Source organism: Scyliorhinus torazame, chromosome 12 (assembly GCF_047496885.1).
Source record: "Scyliorhinus torazame isolate Kashiwa2021f chromosome 12, sScyTor2.1, whole genome shotgun sequence".
In the NCBI taxonomy this organism is placed as follows: Eukaryota; Metazoa; Chordata; class Chondrichthyes; order Carcharhiniformes; family Scyliorhinidae; genus Scyliorhinus; species Scyliorhinus torazame.
The window spans coordinates 195,147,275-195,160,619 of NC_092718.1; the positions used below are offsets into that span (position 1 = coordinate 195,147,275).

Consider the following 13,345-nt stretch of genomic DNA (forward strand, 5'->3'; position numbering starts at 1 on the left):
GAAATGTTGCACAACGAGCACCTAATAAGGTTGAGTCTTGTGGGATTAGTCAGAAAAAGAACAGGCTGTATTCTCATTGACAGACAACAGTTATTAATACAAGCAGTTGTGCCTGGTAACCAGCCACTGGTGAAATCTTGCCAGAATCAGTACGAGAATTGTTGCTCCTCATCATCTTTATCAGTGGGCTGAATGGGGGTATTTTGGAACTGTCCACAACAATACGGATGATAACAAAAAACCTTCAGGAGTAAGGGCCTTAGATGAGGAATGTAGATCGAAAGTACACTTAAACGAGATGAGCGTTTGGGGTGCAGGGATGCAACCACCCTTCCTCTCAAAAATATATTTCAGAATAGATAACCGTAATGTTAGACATGTGGGCAGCAGCACCATCAAGCATGCGGATGCTCGTCAAACACTCAGGGATACGGAGTGGATGGCAGATCTAGTTAATAAATGGTTAAAGATTAGGTTGGGGAGGCGGACGAAGTAAAAAAGGTTCAAGGATATGGGATCGGGGCAGATAAATGTAATTTGCATGATTTGTTGATGTGGATTTTTAACACCACAGTGGTTGAACCAATGGCCGGTCCCATAATCTAACCCATAGGTCTTTCTCCTGAGCCACTGCAAAAGCCAATAGGCTGTTTGGATCTATTGCCAGGATACACAAAGAAAAACAAAGCAAGACATTTCAATACTAGGGCCTCATCTGGAATACCGTGTCCAGTGAGAATCCACTGACTTGAAATTAAAGGCCCTCGATTACCGTGATTGGGATAGTCAGACTCTTTCACTTTCAAAAACTGAAGACAGAAGATTTGATTGAGCTCTTTAATACAATTAAAATATTTTGATTTGGTAACACTGCATATAAAAATATAGGCGGTTATTGGGACAAGGTGCATTTCAATGAACTGGAAGTTATTTGGGCACATTTAGGGGTCAGAAAGGGATTTTCCCATTTTTTTCTAAATTGGCCAAAAGTTTTTTTTCTCCTTGTTGCCTCTTCCTGGAGAACGCAGAGTGATCTGGCGGAGGGAAGCGCAGATGGCATTCTTGATATGCTTCCATTGCAACATGACAGTATTAGACAAGTTTAATCGACCAACTGGTCTTTGTCCGGCCTTCATTTTCATAAATTAAACACTGCACTGTACAAGGCCACGAAAGAAGGGATTGACATTTGGTTGGCTTATTACATTGGTTGAGTATTTGCTTGCACGTTTTACCGTTTCCAAACTCAATGTAAGATAAAGAATCTCTGATGCTCATTCCTCACAGGAGTTTGGATAGCCTGGGTTATTCATCCATCAGTAATCTTGTGCTGAATGAATGTAATTAAAACCTTACCTTGATTCTAAAGATTTTTGAAAACACTTTTTTTTGGTAAGCAATCTTGATATCACCTTGTTCTTTGACATTTTGACAGTGGGCAGCACGGTAGCCATGTGGATAGCACAATTGCTTCACAGCTCCAGGGTCCCAGGTTCGATTCTGGCTTGGATTCTGCCTGTGAGGAGTCTGCACATCCTCCCCTTGTGGGCGTGGGTTTCCTCCGGGTGCTCCGGTTTCCTCCCACAGTCCAAAGATGTGCAGGTTAGGTGGATTGGCCATGATAAATTGCCCTTAGTGTCCAAAATTGCCCTTAGTGTTGGGTGGGATTACTGGGTTATGGGGCTAGGGTGGAGGTGTGGACCTTGGGTAGGGTGCTCTTTCCAAGAGCTGGTGCAGACTCGATGGGCCGAATGGCCTCCTTCTGCACTGTAAATTCTAAGATACTAAGATATCCAAGAGCTGCAAAACCTAATTGAACTCTGGATTATGGATTTTAATCTCAATGTCTTTTCTTCAGAATTCCAGTCAATTTAGACTTGTAAGAATCAAAACATTTCCACTAGGATCCTGGAAGTTACAATCGGAACAACACCATTACCAGCAGTGATCTACTCCCACTACTTAGTTGTTCTTAGGTCAGTGCTGCAAATAATGCCTGTTTGCAAGCAGTGAAAGAAGTTTTGTTATGGTCCAGTTTTAAAGATCTGAGCTAGGAAGACTGCTATGGTCACCCTAAACTAATTGATCATGCACACTCTCTAAGAGTCCTTCTGAACAGACTTGTTTATTTACACTCAAGACCTCCAGCTGAAATCTGATCTTTTAACATTCAGAAGCACAGCCTGTGAAACAGCCTTGTTGGCACTGCAGGGCTTCTCCTGTAAGGCAGCTGCCTCACAAAGAGGAAGGAGCGAAGGTTGTGACAGTGATAAAATGTAGCCATTGCCAACTGGCCAACGTCCTATCCACTGTCACAGTGGTGCTATTCTGCTCGTGATCAGATTATTTCTTCTCAACCTCACTACAGTTAGTTTGCAATAGAATGAAGGTATTGCAAACAAATGCAATAGACAATTGAATACTGAGAGCGGGACAAAGACGCAGGCTTATTTTCAGGGAAGAGGACACTGTTGGAATAAACTGAATTGCATGCTCTAATGTCTCTGAATGACCAAAGGCAGCTCACTACTTTCAGATCAGAATTCCAGAGCATAAAACTACAATATGCTTTCCCATTGGACCCGGTAAGTGTCACCTCAGGACGTGTGTAACTAAAAACTGTAGCTGTATAATTTGATATAGGCAAACGTACATGGTAGAGGATCCTAAATTAAAATGGATTTCACAACAGTCCAAACAAGGAATATCAGAATATTTTTTTAAAACTGAGAGACACCTGATTTCATTGCAATTAAACATTTCTAAAGGCACACTGGTTAGAAGACACTTTACAAGAGTCAGGAAACAGTGTTTCGCTTCCACCCGTTCCAAAGGCGAAGGCTGTCGGCACAACTATTCAAAGGTAACTTTTAACATGAAACATCGTCTACCCGTTGAGCCCTTCCATTAGCCTATCCACCTTGCTGAAGTTGAACTGGAGAAGTCTGATTGGGTGGGTATATCGGAACAGACTCGACGACCTGATTTTCCCCGTCGTTTGGTGATATTCGCGCGAGTTACAAAATCAGCCAGCCAAACAATTAAAGCGCATCACTGTAAATACCACCTTCCTGGGGGGGGGGGGGGGGGGGGCACACAGTGCAGACAGTGATGGTGTGACATTCCCATCCTTGCTCTGCCCCCTCTCTGCCGGCGGTTCTGTTACATTGTCGTGCCCTTAAACAACAAGAATGTTGAACACACACACAGGAGGGAGACGGTGTAGGCACAGGGAGTGACATTCAAACCGAAGTTTCAACTACAAAAAAAAACTTTTGGCACTTGGAAACGGACATTCAGTAGCCCCCCACCTCTCGCTCGTTGACTTTTCTATATTGATAGACCCAAGAGTGGATCTGCTCGACAAGCCACAAGTCACTGGTGACCAGCTTTGTGGGGTAGAACAGCCACAGAGAGCGACTGGATAAGCCGATTTCCACAGTGGAGGGCGCAATTGCGAAGACGGAGTTGGACGATAGCAAAACCATCTTTTAACACAAGTGTACGCGACTCAGGGGTACCTCAAAATAAAAGACACGTTTCAACGAACACCCATTGGTACTGGTAAATTGCACCTGCATTTAATAAGCTTGTACTTAAATCTGGAGAATTAACACTACCCATCCCAATAAAACCCTGACGGAGCCCAGCTGTGGAAAGATGAATCCACACATCCCTCCTTCAGTAACTATTCTGTCATTGCTTCTATTATCTGATGTCAATTAGGTTAATCAAACTGATGAAAGGGGATAAACACTGGGATTGGAAATGCTTCATTGGGAATTATTCAGAACTTGAGGAGATTATTTCTCTCACTGATTACACACAGATGCATTATAATAGCAATTATGCAGACTGCCAAACAGACGGCACGAACATGCATGTGTTAAGAAAATGATCGCCTGGTGAAATCCGGTGGAGTATATTTACAATATCGCTCAGTGAGCACACGTTCGCCAAGTAGTTATTTGTTACCATTAACCCCACTGCCATCTAGCACCTCTGGAGCTTATTAATTAACACCCAGTCGCTCCTGGTGCACTCTCGACCCGGCTGGATCTATAATGTACCATGCAAAAATCCCAACACACTGGAAAGTACTCCTAACGAAAGGGGGCAGGAATTTCTCTGCATCTGTTTTGGCTGCCGTGCACGTGAATCCCATTGAATCGAACAATCCGGGCATCCGCTCCTCTATGAACAGACTTTAAAAAAATAAAACATGCACACTATATAATTTTTTGCAGCTCCCCCCCCCCCCCCCCAATGTCTTACCTTGACCGTGGGCGTTCACCAGGAAAGCCAGAAGCAAACATATCGCGTTCATTTCCAACCGATAGGGACAGAGGACGCTCTTATCCATTCCAGAGATAGTCAGATCACATCGAAAGGGTATCGGTCTCTCTCTTTCTCTCTCTCCCTCTGTCACATCCAACTACTTTCCCAGCAAATTGAGGCGATAGCTTCCCTTTCTTTCCTCCTCTTTCCCTCTCCGCGACTGGGTGGGAGAAGTGGCTGGTTTGAATTGGATTTGACAGACTGGCTTGGAGCAGAAGTCGGCACTTGGCCCGGCAGAGCGCGTTGTACTTGTGTTTGCGTGTGTGGGGTGTGTGTGAGAGAGTGAGTGAGCGAGAGCAGATTGCCACCACTCCTGGCTGCCGTCAGCACCACGGACAGCTCCAGCCGCCCGGAACCCGGCCCACGTGTAACATGACGTTCAGCTGGCGCCAGACTGCGGGCTGTTAAAGTTGTATCACACAGGGAACCCATCCTTCAGCCCCCCCTCTCCCCCTCCCTCAGCCTTCTCGCCTGGGGAACGGCAGTGGGTACATCCTTAATGCATCCCCGGCTGGATTGTTTAAATGTGAAACTTACTCCCCTGGAGCATCTGCAATCCTTTGCCCCAGTTCTATTCCCCCCCCCCCCCCTCCTCCACTGAAGTGTAGACTCCCAACTCCACCTCACAGACCCCCCCGCAAAAAAAAACAGGCCACTCAGCCCATCTAGTCCAAGGGAGGCAGTGACGTGCTGGTATTGTCACCTGACCGAGCACTCCAGAGGCCCAGGGTAATACCCTGAGGAAAAACCCCAATCCGAATCCCGCCCATGTTGGAATTTGCGTTCAACAAAAGTCTGGAATTGGAAGTCTAACGATGAAACTGTTGTCGATTGTCGTAAAAAAAAATCATCCGGTTCGCGTGCGAATTTCCTCCAGGGAAGGAAATCTGCCGTCCTTACCTGGTCTGGCCTTCGTGTGACTTTGGACACACAGTGACGTGGTTGACTCTAAATGCCCTGTGAAATTGCCAAGCAAGCCATTCAGTTCAAGGGCAATTCGAGATGCCTGACAAACGCTGGCCCAGCCAGTGACCCCCACATTCCCATGAACACATTTCTTAAAAGTTAATGTTTATACCCTCCTCCCTCCCAGCCTTACTTCATTCTCACATGACACAAAAGCAAAAATACGGCAAAAGCTGAAAGTCTGACATTGAAAAAAAACCAAGAAATGTCAGAAAAGCTCAGCAGGTCTGGCAGCATCTGTGTGTGTGTGGGGGGGGGGGGGCGAGAGAAAGGAGTTAATTTCAGGTTGATGACCTTTGATGAAAGCTCATCGACCTGAAAGTTTAACTCTGTTTCACATCTAACCTTGTTAGTACGCCCATCTACCCACCCACCCCCATGTACTTATGTTTCCTGTATTAGATATATCTATATATGTTGTGAGCACCATTCTTTACGGTGCCATATTCACAATGGAGTTAAGCTTGAGGACTGTTGCTTTAATGCTCATATTGTTTATCACTGGATATTGGGGTCTGAGGTGACTGGTTTCTGTGTTGTCAAGCCACCGCAGTGTGTTTCCCATGGACTGTGTGAACAAAGCCACAAGAAAGAGTTAAACCCAGGAGGAGCGTCTCTCTGACACTAACTTCAAAGCCGAATGTCTTTCTAAGAAAAGATAGCCCCTCCATCACCTACAAATCCCAACCGATGATAACCCTCCCCCCAAAAAACCCTGCCTAGCAACAGAGTTTTACACTGTGAGAATGCTTCTCAAAACTGACCTTTGTCACCTTGAAACCCTAAGTATCTCAGGAACATCTGGTCCGGAATTAAGTGGGGGGGCTTTTACTCCTAAGATGTATTTCAATATGTTGTCGTTGCAATGCAACTGAGAACCACTGCCCTCACAAAAAAAATGCTGATTTTTGTCAGGAATTTGGTACACTGAAAGCGGAAACCAATGACTAATGACCCTCTCACTACAGAGCCTATTTTAGTTGCAGCGCCTTGTGTAAATAAAGGGCGGCAGTAAAAACATGCCGTTCAGAAGCTGACAGAACGACTGAATGCGAAATGGCATGATGCTTTATAAATTAGATATAAAGAACTACTCAGAATGAGTACATTAAAATGAAAATGCTATCAGGAGTTGGAACAATTGTATATATTCTGACTATAAATATGTTGCCAGACAGACCTTGTACAATTCCCCATTTGTTCTTGTACATGAGGTCATGAGAATCGTTTTCACCCAGTTCATTTTGCTTTATTACTGTGACAATGTCCAGCATCCAATTGCATAAGCCAAGAAATAAAAAAATAATTCCCACTTTTATCTATTAGCTTTATTTAATCACAATTACTCCATATGCGTGTGCATCGATGTGAACCCAGAGGCAGTGACTATATCATGAATCTTTTTATATATGCTGCAAATTCAGCCACAAAGGAAATCACTTCAGAATTTGAAATTGAAAAAGGATACTTTCAAGTTAATACAAAACATTAAGATCATGCTAGAGACTGATAACTTTTAAAAAGGGATTCAAACTTCCACTTACTAGCCGAAAGAATAACATGGCAAGGATTCACGTTTTGAAACTTCTACCGTAACAAATGACTAAAAGCACTATTGACAAAACACGCATTTCATTTTATAGGGAATTTATACTTTAAACCACAGAGAGGAACATTTCCCTTGTATAGTCCTTATTGCAAACAACCCACAGTTGCTTCCAGCATCCACTGAGTTCCCATAACTCCACTTTGCTGAGTAGTAACTTTGAGTGACCATCTCCAGGTACTTTCTTCAGTTTTGGAGAGTTCATGAAATCCACCACCAGCAGTAAAGCCTGTCCTTATGATTCTTCTTTCCCCTGGTCATGTCAAAGACAAATCGCCTGGAATATTTAGATGGCTAAAGTATGCATCTCTTTGACCAGACACCCTTCCGCATCCAACTGTGGTAAATTGCAAAGTCAAGCAGCCTCTTCTCTCTACTGACCAGACATAACTCTTGATTTGTAGGAAAGCCTGTAAACTTATCTCAAATGTGGCTTCCTCTGCCACTTCCCCATGTCAGCTTGAAACTCATTAGCCTTGTGCCTAGGTAGAAATACTAATTAACTATTCCTAAACTCAGCTCCCTTTCATATTAGAAGTAAGGCAATCATTTACAGCACATCTGCTTATACCTAGTACCCTCAACACCTTTCTGGCACTTTGGGTGACCCAGAGTCCACCAATTATAAAAGCCTGGTGTGATTGTCTCCAAGTGTAAATGCCTTGCGTCTTCTTCTTGGTAAAACAATCTAAGCCTTCTTTTGATCTCTAATAATCTAAACATCCAAGCTTACTGTCAAATAGGCTGTCACATGACTCCTTCATTAACCCTGAATTTATATCACAGTTGCAAAATGTAATAATTTTATAAATCGCATAATTAGAGTATTAGAGCCATAGGAAAATTACAGTGCAGGAAGAGGCCATTTTGCAGCCCATTGTTTCTGCACCAGTCCAAAAAAGAGTAAAAATAAACCAGCCACTTATTTTAATCCCATTATCCAGCACCTGGCCTTGCAGGTTACAGCACGTCAGATGCAGATCCAGGTACTTTTAAAAAAAAGAAATATTATTATTAAAGTTTTGCAAAATTTTTCATAATAAACAATAGTAATAATACTAACACAACAAAATAGAGTGAACATTAACATAGTGCAGAAAGAGAATATACAATAGCAATTAACTCGATGTTCCCCCACGCGCCTCAGTCTTCCCACACTCTCCCAATGGAACACTCACCCGCTCCCCCACCCCCTCTATGGATTGCTGCTGCTGCTGACATTTTAATTTTTCCCGAGAAATTCGACGAATGGTATTATGTACCCGCTCAACAGCAGCAACTCTGTACACTTGGCAAAATTATTTGCACACATAAGTAGGCATCTGTTTGTGGTGTTGTCCCTTGCTTCTCCTGGACGGATTTCGCTGCTGTTGTCGGCTCGTGCTCACTTCCGCTTCAGTGGCCCTCCCGTCTTCCCCGTTTTCTCTGTTCCTGTGGATGCCAAGTTTGTTAATGTTTCCCTGCCTCCCCCCTCCCCCTCCACCTCCCTGGCTCTCCTCTATTGTTCCCTGTCTATTCCCTCTACCCCCCTCCCCCCGCTTCTGCCCCCTCCCACCCCCCTGTGGTTCGCCTTTCCTTCCTCTTAGATTTAGCTGTCCCCCTCACTTCTCCCGGTCTATCTCTCCCTATCATGCTTTGGCTACTTTCCCCTGTTTCTTGGCTATTCTTCTGCCTGTTTGTCGGCCACAAACAGGTCCCAGAACAATTGGGTGAATGGCTCCCACGTTCTGTAGAAGCCGTCGTCTGACCCTGGGATGGCGAATTTGATTTTCTCCATTTGGAGAGATTCCGAAAGGTCGGACAGCCAGTCTGCAGCTTTGGGTGGTGCCGCTGACCGCCAGCCGAACAGGATTCTAAGGCGGGCGATCAGGAAGGCAAAGGCAAGGGCATCTGCCCTCCTCCCCAGGAATAGATCTGGCTGGTCTGAAACCCTGAAGACCGCCACATTCGGGCATGGCTCCACCCTCACCCCCACCACTTTGGACATTGCCTCGAAGAAGGCTGACTAGTACTCCACAAGTTTGGGGCAAGACCAGAACATGTGGGCGTGGTTGGCCGGGTCTCCTTGGCACCGTTCACATCTATCCTCCACCTCCGGGAAGAACCTACGAGTTCTTGTTAAGTAGCCTCTATGTCCCACTTTTAGTTGTGTCAGGCTGAGCCTTGCGCACGTGGAGGTGGAGTTGACCCAATGCAGTGCTTCGCTCCAGAGTCCCCACCCTATTTCGATCCCCAGGTCCTCCTCTCACTTCATTCTTGTTGCGTCCTGTACAGTGTCGGCCCCTTCTACCAGTCGGTCATACATGTCGCTACAGTTTCCTTTATCTAGTATGCTTGCGTCCAGTAACTCTTCCAGTAGTGTCTGTCGTGGTGGTTGTGGGTATGTCCTTGTCTCCTTTCGTTGGAAGTTTTTTAGTTGCAGGTACCTTAACTCGTTCCCCCTGGCTAGCTGGAATTTCTCTGTCAGTTCGCACAGTGTAGCGATCCTGCCGTCCGTGTATAGGTCCCTGACTGTCAGTATCCCTCTGTCCTGTCCCCACCTTTTGAAGGTGGCGTTGTGAACCTATGGTTGTTGCAGATGGGAGCTTTGTCTGACATTTTGGTCAGGCCGAATTGCTGCCGTAGCTGGTTCCAGGACTGGAGGGTGGCTATCACCACCGGGCTGCTGGAGTGTTTTTTGGGTGGGGATGGGAGTGCCACCGTGGCGAGGGCCCGGAGGGAGGTCCCCATGCAGGAGGCCGCCTCCGCGCGCACCCACTCGGCTTCTGGCTCCTTGATCCATCCCCTTACTCGCTTGGCCATCGCCTCCCAGTGGTAGAATTGTAGGTTTGGGAGGGCTAGCCCTCCCCTTGATTTTGTTTTTTGTAAGACCTTCTTTGGGATCCTAGCATTCTTCCCTCCCCCATACGAACGCCATGATTAGTTTGTCTAGTGCTTTGAAAAAGGCTTTGGGGATGTAGATCGGGATTGCTCTGAATAGGAAGAGGTAGCTGGGCAGCACGTTCATTTTGATCATCTGGACTCTCCCCGCGAGGGAGAGTGGGAGTATGTTCCATCTTTGCAGGTCCTTTTTTACTTCCTCTGTCAGACTGGTGAGGTTCCATTTGTGGATCCCTTTCCAGTCATGGGCAATTTGGATCCCTAGGTAGCGGAATTTGTGTTGGGCTTGTTTAAACGGCAGGCCCGTTAGTGCTGCCTCCCTTACTTGTGGGTGTACCAGGAAGATCTCGCTTTTGATCATGTTGAGTTTGTAGCCCGAGAAGGTGCCAAACTCTTTCAGGAGCGCGATGATTCCGCCCATGCTGCTTTGTGGGTCCGAAATGTAGAGGAGCAGGCCATCTGCATTGAGTGAGACTCTGTGCTCTTTGCCGCCCCTTTGGATCCCCCTCCAGCTTTTTGTTGCTCTGAGCACAATTGCTAGTGGCTCGATCGCGAGAGCGAATAGCAGCAGGGACAGTGGGCAACCTTGTCTGGTGCCCCTGTGCAGCTGGAAGTATCGGGAGTTGTTTGTCCGTACGCTCGCCATGGGAGCGCTGTATAGGAGTTTTACCCAGGAGGTGAATCCTGTTCCAAGCCCGAACCACTCCAGTACCTCTATGAGGTATTTCCATTCGACTCTGTCGAAGGCCTTTTCTGCGTCTAGGGAGAGGATCACCTCTGGTGTTCTCTCCCTGGATGGGGTCATTATCATGTTCAGCAGGCACCTAATATTCGAAGTAAGCTGTCTACCTTTGACAAAGCCCATCTGGTCCTCTGCGACCACCTCTGGCACACAGTCTTCTAGCCTTTTGGCTAGAATCTTGGTCAGTATTTTGGCATCCGCGTTCAGCAGTGAGATGGGTCTGTATGACCCACATTCCATCGGGTCTTTGTCCTTCTTAGGTATCAGCGAGATTGAGGCATGTGCTAGCGTGGGTGGCGGTGTGCCCTTAGCCAGCGAGTCTGTGAACATCTCCCGCCGGTGCGGGGCCAGTGCTGTCGCAAATTTTTTGCAGAGGTCCGCCAGGAACCCATCTGGTCCTGGCGCCTTCCCCGCCTGCATGGAGCTAATGCTATCCATGATCTCTCCCAGTGCTAGTAGTGCTTCCAGCCGCCGTTTACTGCCCTCCCCCATAACTGGTATGTCCAGTCCATCAAGGAAACGTTTCATCCCGGACTCCCCCCTTGGGTGGCTCTGAGGCGTACAGCCCTTGGTAAAAGGCCCTGAAGGCTTTGTTGATCTTTTCTGGTTCTGTTTCTATTGTGCCCCGAGTACCCCTGATTTTCGCAATTTCTCTGGTGGCTGCCTGCTTTCTCAGCTGGTGTGCCAGCAGGCGGCTGGCTTTGTCTCCGTGTTCGTATAGGGTCCCACGTGCTTGGCGGAGTTGATGCACTGCTTTCCTGGTGGAGAGCAGATCAAAGTTCCTTTGTAGCTCTTTCCTCTCCACCAGGAGCTCTACGGTCGGGGCCTCAGAGTATTTACGGTCTACCTCCAGTATGGAGTTGACCAGCTGTTGCCTAGCCGCCCTTTCCTCCCTATCTCTTCGCGCTTTGAAAGCGATGATTTCCCCTCTTAGTACGGCCTTTAGCACTTCCCAGAACGTGGAGGGTGAGACCTCCCCGTTCTGGTTGTTCTCCCTGTACTCTGCTATGGCCCGCGATATCTTTCCGTTGAAGGCCTTGTCTGCTAGTAGGGCAATTTCCAACCTCCATGTGGGGCGTTGGGCCCTGCCCGTCTCCAGCCTCACGTCCATGTAGTATGGAGCATGGTCTGATATCACAATTGCGGAGTATCCCACTTTGTCTATCCCTGGAAACACCGTTTTCCCCACCACAAAGAAGTCAATTCTGGTGTATACCTTGTGTACTGGGGAGAAGAAGGAGAACTCCTTCTCCACTGGGTGGGTGAACCTCCAGGGGTCCACCCCTCCCATCTGTTCCATAAAGTGACCGAGTTCCCTTGCCATACTTGAGGTTTTCCCCGTTTTGGGGTTTGATCTGTCAGTCATTGGATCCTGTACACAGTTGAAGTCCCCCCCCCACCCATGATTAGTCGGTGTGTCGTTATGTCCGAGATTTCTGCCATGGTCCTCTTGATGAAGCTTGTGTCGCCCCAGTTGGGCACGTACACATTAACTAGTACTACCGGTGCCCCATCCAGGGCCCCGCTGACCATGACGTACCGTCCCCCTGGGTCCGTAACCATCTTTGTCGCCTTAAACATCATCCATTTGCTGATCAGTATTGCCACCCCCCTGGCTCTCGTCCCGTAACAGGAATGGTAGGTCTGTACCACCCAGCCCTTTCTTACCCGCAGTCGGTGCTGCTCTCTCGGGTGTGTCTCTTGGAGGAAGATTATGTCGACCTTCATATTTCTTCAGTGGGTGAGGACTCTGGATCTTTTCACTGGGCCGTTGAGTCCCCTTACGTTCCAGGTGACTATCCTGGTGGGGGGCTTCTGTCCCCTCGCTCCTGTGGTATTAACCATATTTACCTAGTGGACGTGCCCCTGCCCTCCAGGGTCCCCTTTGTTAGGGGGCCGTCCAGGATGGCCGCGGTCGCTGCTCTCTCCAGGTGGTCGGGCCCCTGCGCTCTGGGGTTTCCCTTCGTCCAGGGGGCACCTGACATGGCCGCCCGCTGTGCGACCGCCACGCGAGTAGCCCCCTGCACTCTGGGGTCTCCCTTTGCCCAGAGGCCGTACTGGGTGGATGCTTGCAGCGATTCCTTGTTCCGAGCCCTCGGTTGTGGCACTTTGTAGCCCTATTGTTGTTCCTTTTCTAGGCTTGTTTGTCCCTCCATCCCTGTGTTCCCCATCCCCCTGGTCCCTCCCTTCCTGTGCCCCCTCCCTTCCTGTGCCCCCTCCCCCCCGGTCCCTCCCTTTCCTCCCCTTTTCTCCCCCTCTCCCGTATATCCCTCCTTTGTCCCTCTTTCCCCTGCTCCTTTCCCCATTTGCTCTCCCGCCTGTGTTGAGTGGTCCACCCCCCCCCCTGCCTGGCGCCTTCCCCCCTGTTGGGGGCGCGCTGTGTCCCTGCTTTGTTGCATGTCCCCGGTGCCAGCTTTCTTGCTAGTGCGGTGACCCCCCTCTCGGGAGTTACTGTCTGGCTTCTCCTTTGCCCAGCCTCTGCGTTTTTCTGCCCACTCTTCTCCTATCCTACCATGCGCTCCCCTCGCTTGCTCACCCTTCTCCGCTACTCTCGTTCCCTCGTGCTGGGGCCTGGTCATCCCACCTGTGGCGATCCCTCAGGTAGTGGTTTGCTCTTTGTTCAGGGTGCGCTCACCCTGGTAGGGGGGGGGGGGCCTGGCGTTGCCTCACCCCTCCCCTCTCCTCCGTCGGCGTGCTGTTGCCCCTCGCCAGCGGCCCCGTATTTCTACCCTTGCTGTTGATTTCCAGCCCGTGTTCCTCGATGAACTTGTTTGCTCCAGCGGGGGCTGTTAAGAAATACTCTCTTTCTTGGT

The 13,345-nt window shown here is 48.2% G+C and overlaps 1 protein-coding gene and 1 long non-coding RNA gene across 5 annotated transcripts in view; one reads left to right on the plus strand and one right to left on the minus strand.

The window, feature by feature from the left end:
- Nucleotides 1–4,673, minus strand: part of sez6b (seizure related 6 homolog b) — a 1,259,716-nt gene extending 1,255,043 nt beyond the window's left edge. For 2 of the 4 annotated variants that reach the window (XM_072469583.1, XM_072469581.1), the window contains exon 1: nucleotides 4,276–4,672. In XM_072469583.1, the coding sequence (XP_072325684.1) occupies nucleotides 4,276–4,363 (88 nt within the window). In that variant the 5' untranslated portion in view covers nucleotides 4,364–4,672. Of the gene's footprint in view, nucleotides 1–4,275 lie in introns of all 4 variants that reach the window. The other 2 variants (XM_072469584.1, XM_072469582.1) reach the window with 1 other exon arrangement.
- LOC140386841 (uncharacterized) overlaps nucleotides 1–13,345 on the plus strand; it is a 60,249-nt gene that overhangs the window by 8,496 nt on the left and 38,408 nt on the right. The gene's annotated exons all lie outside the window — the stretch shown is intronic.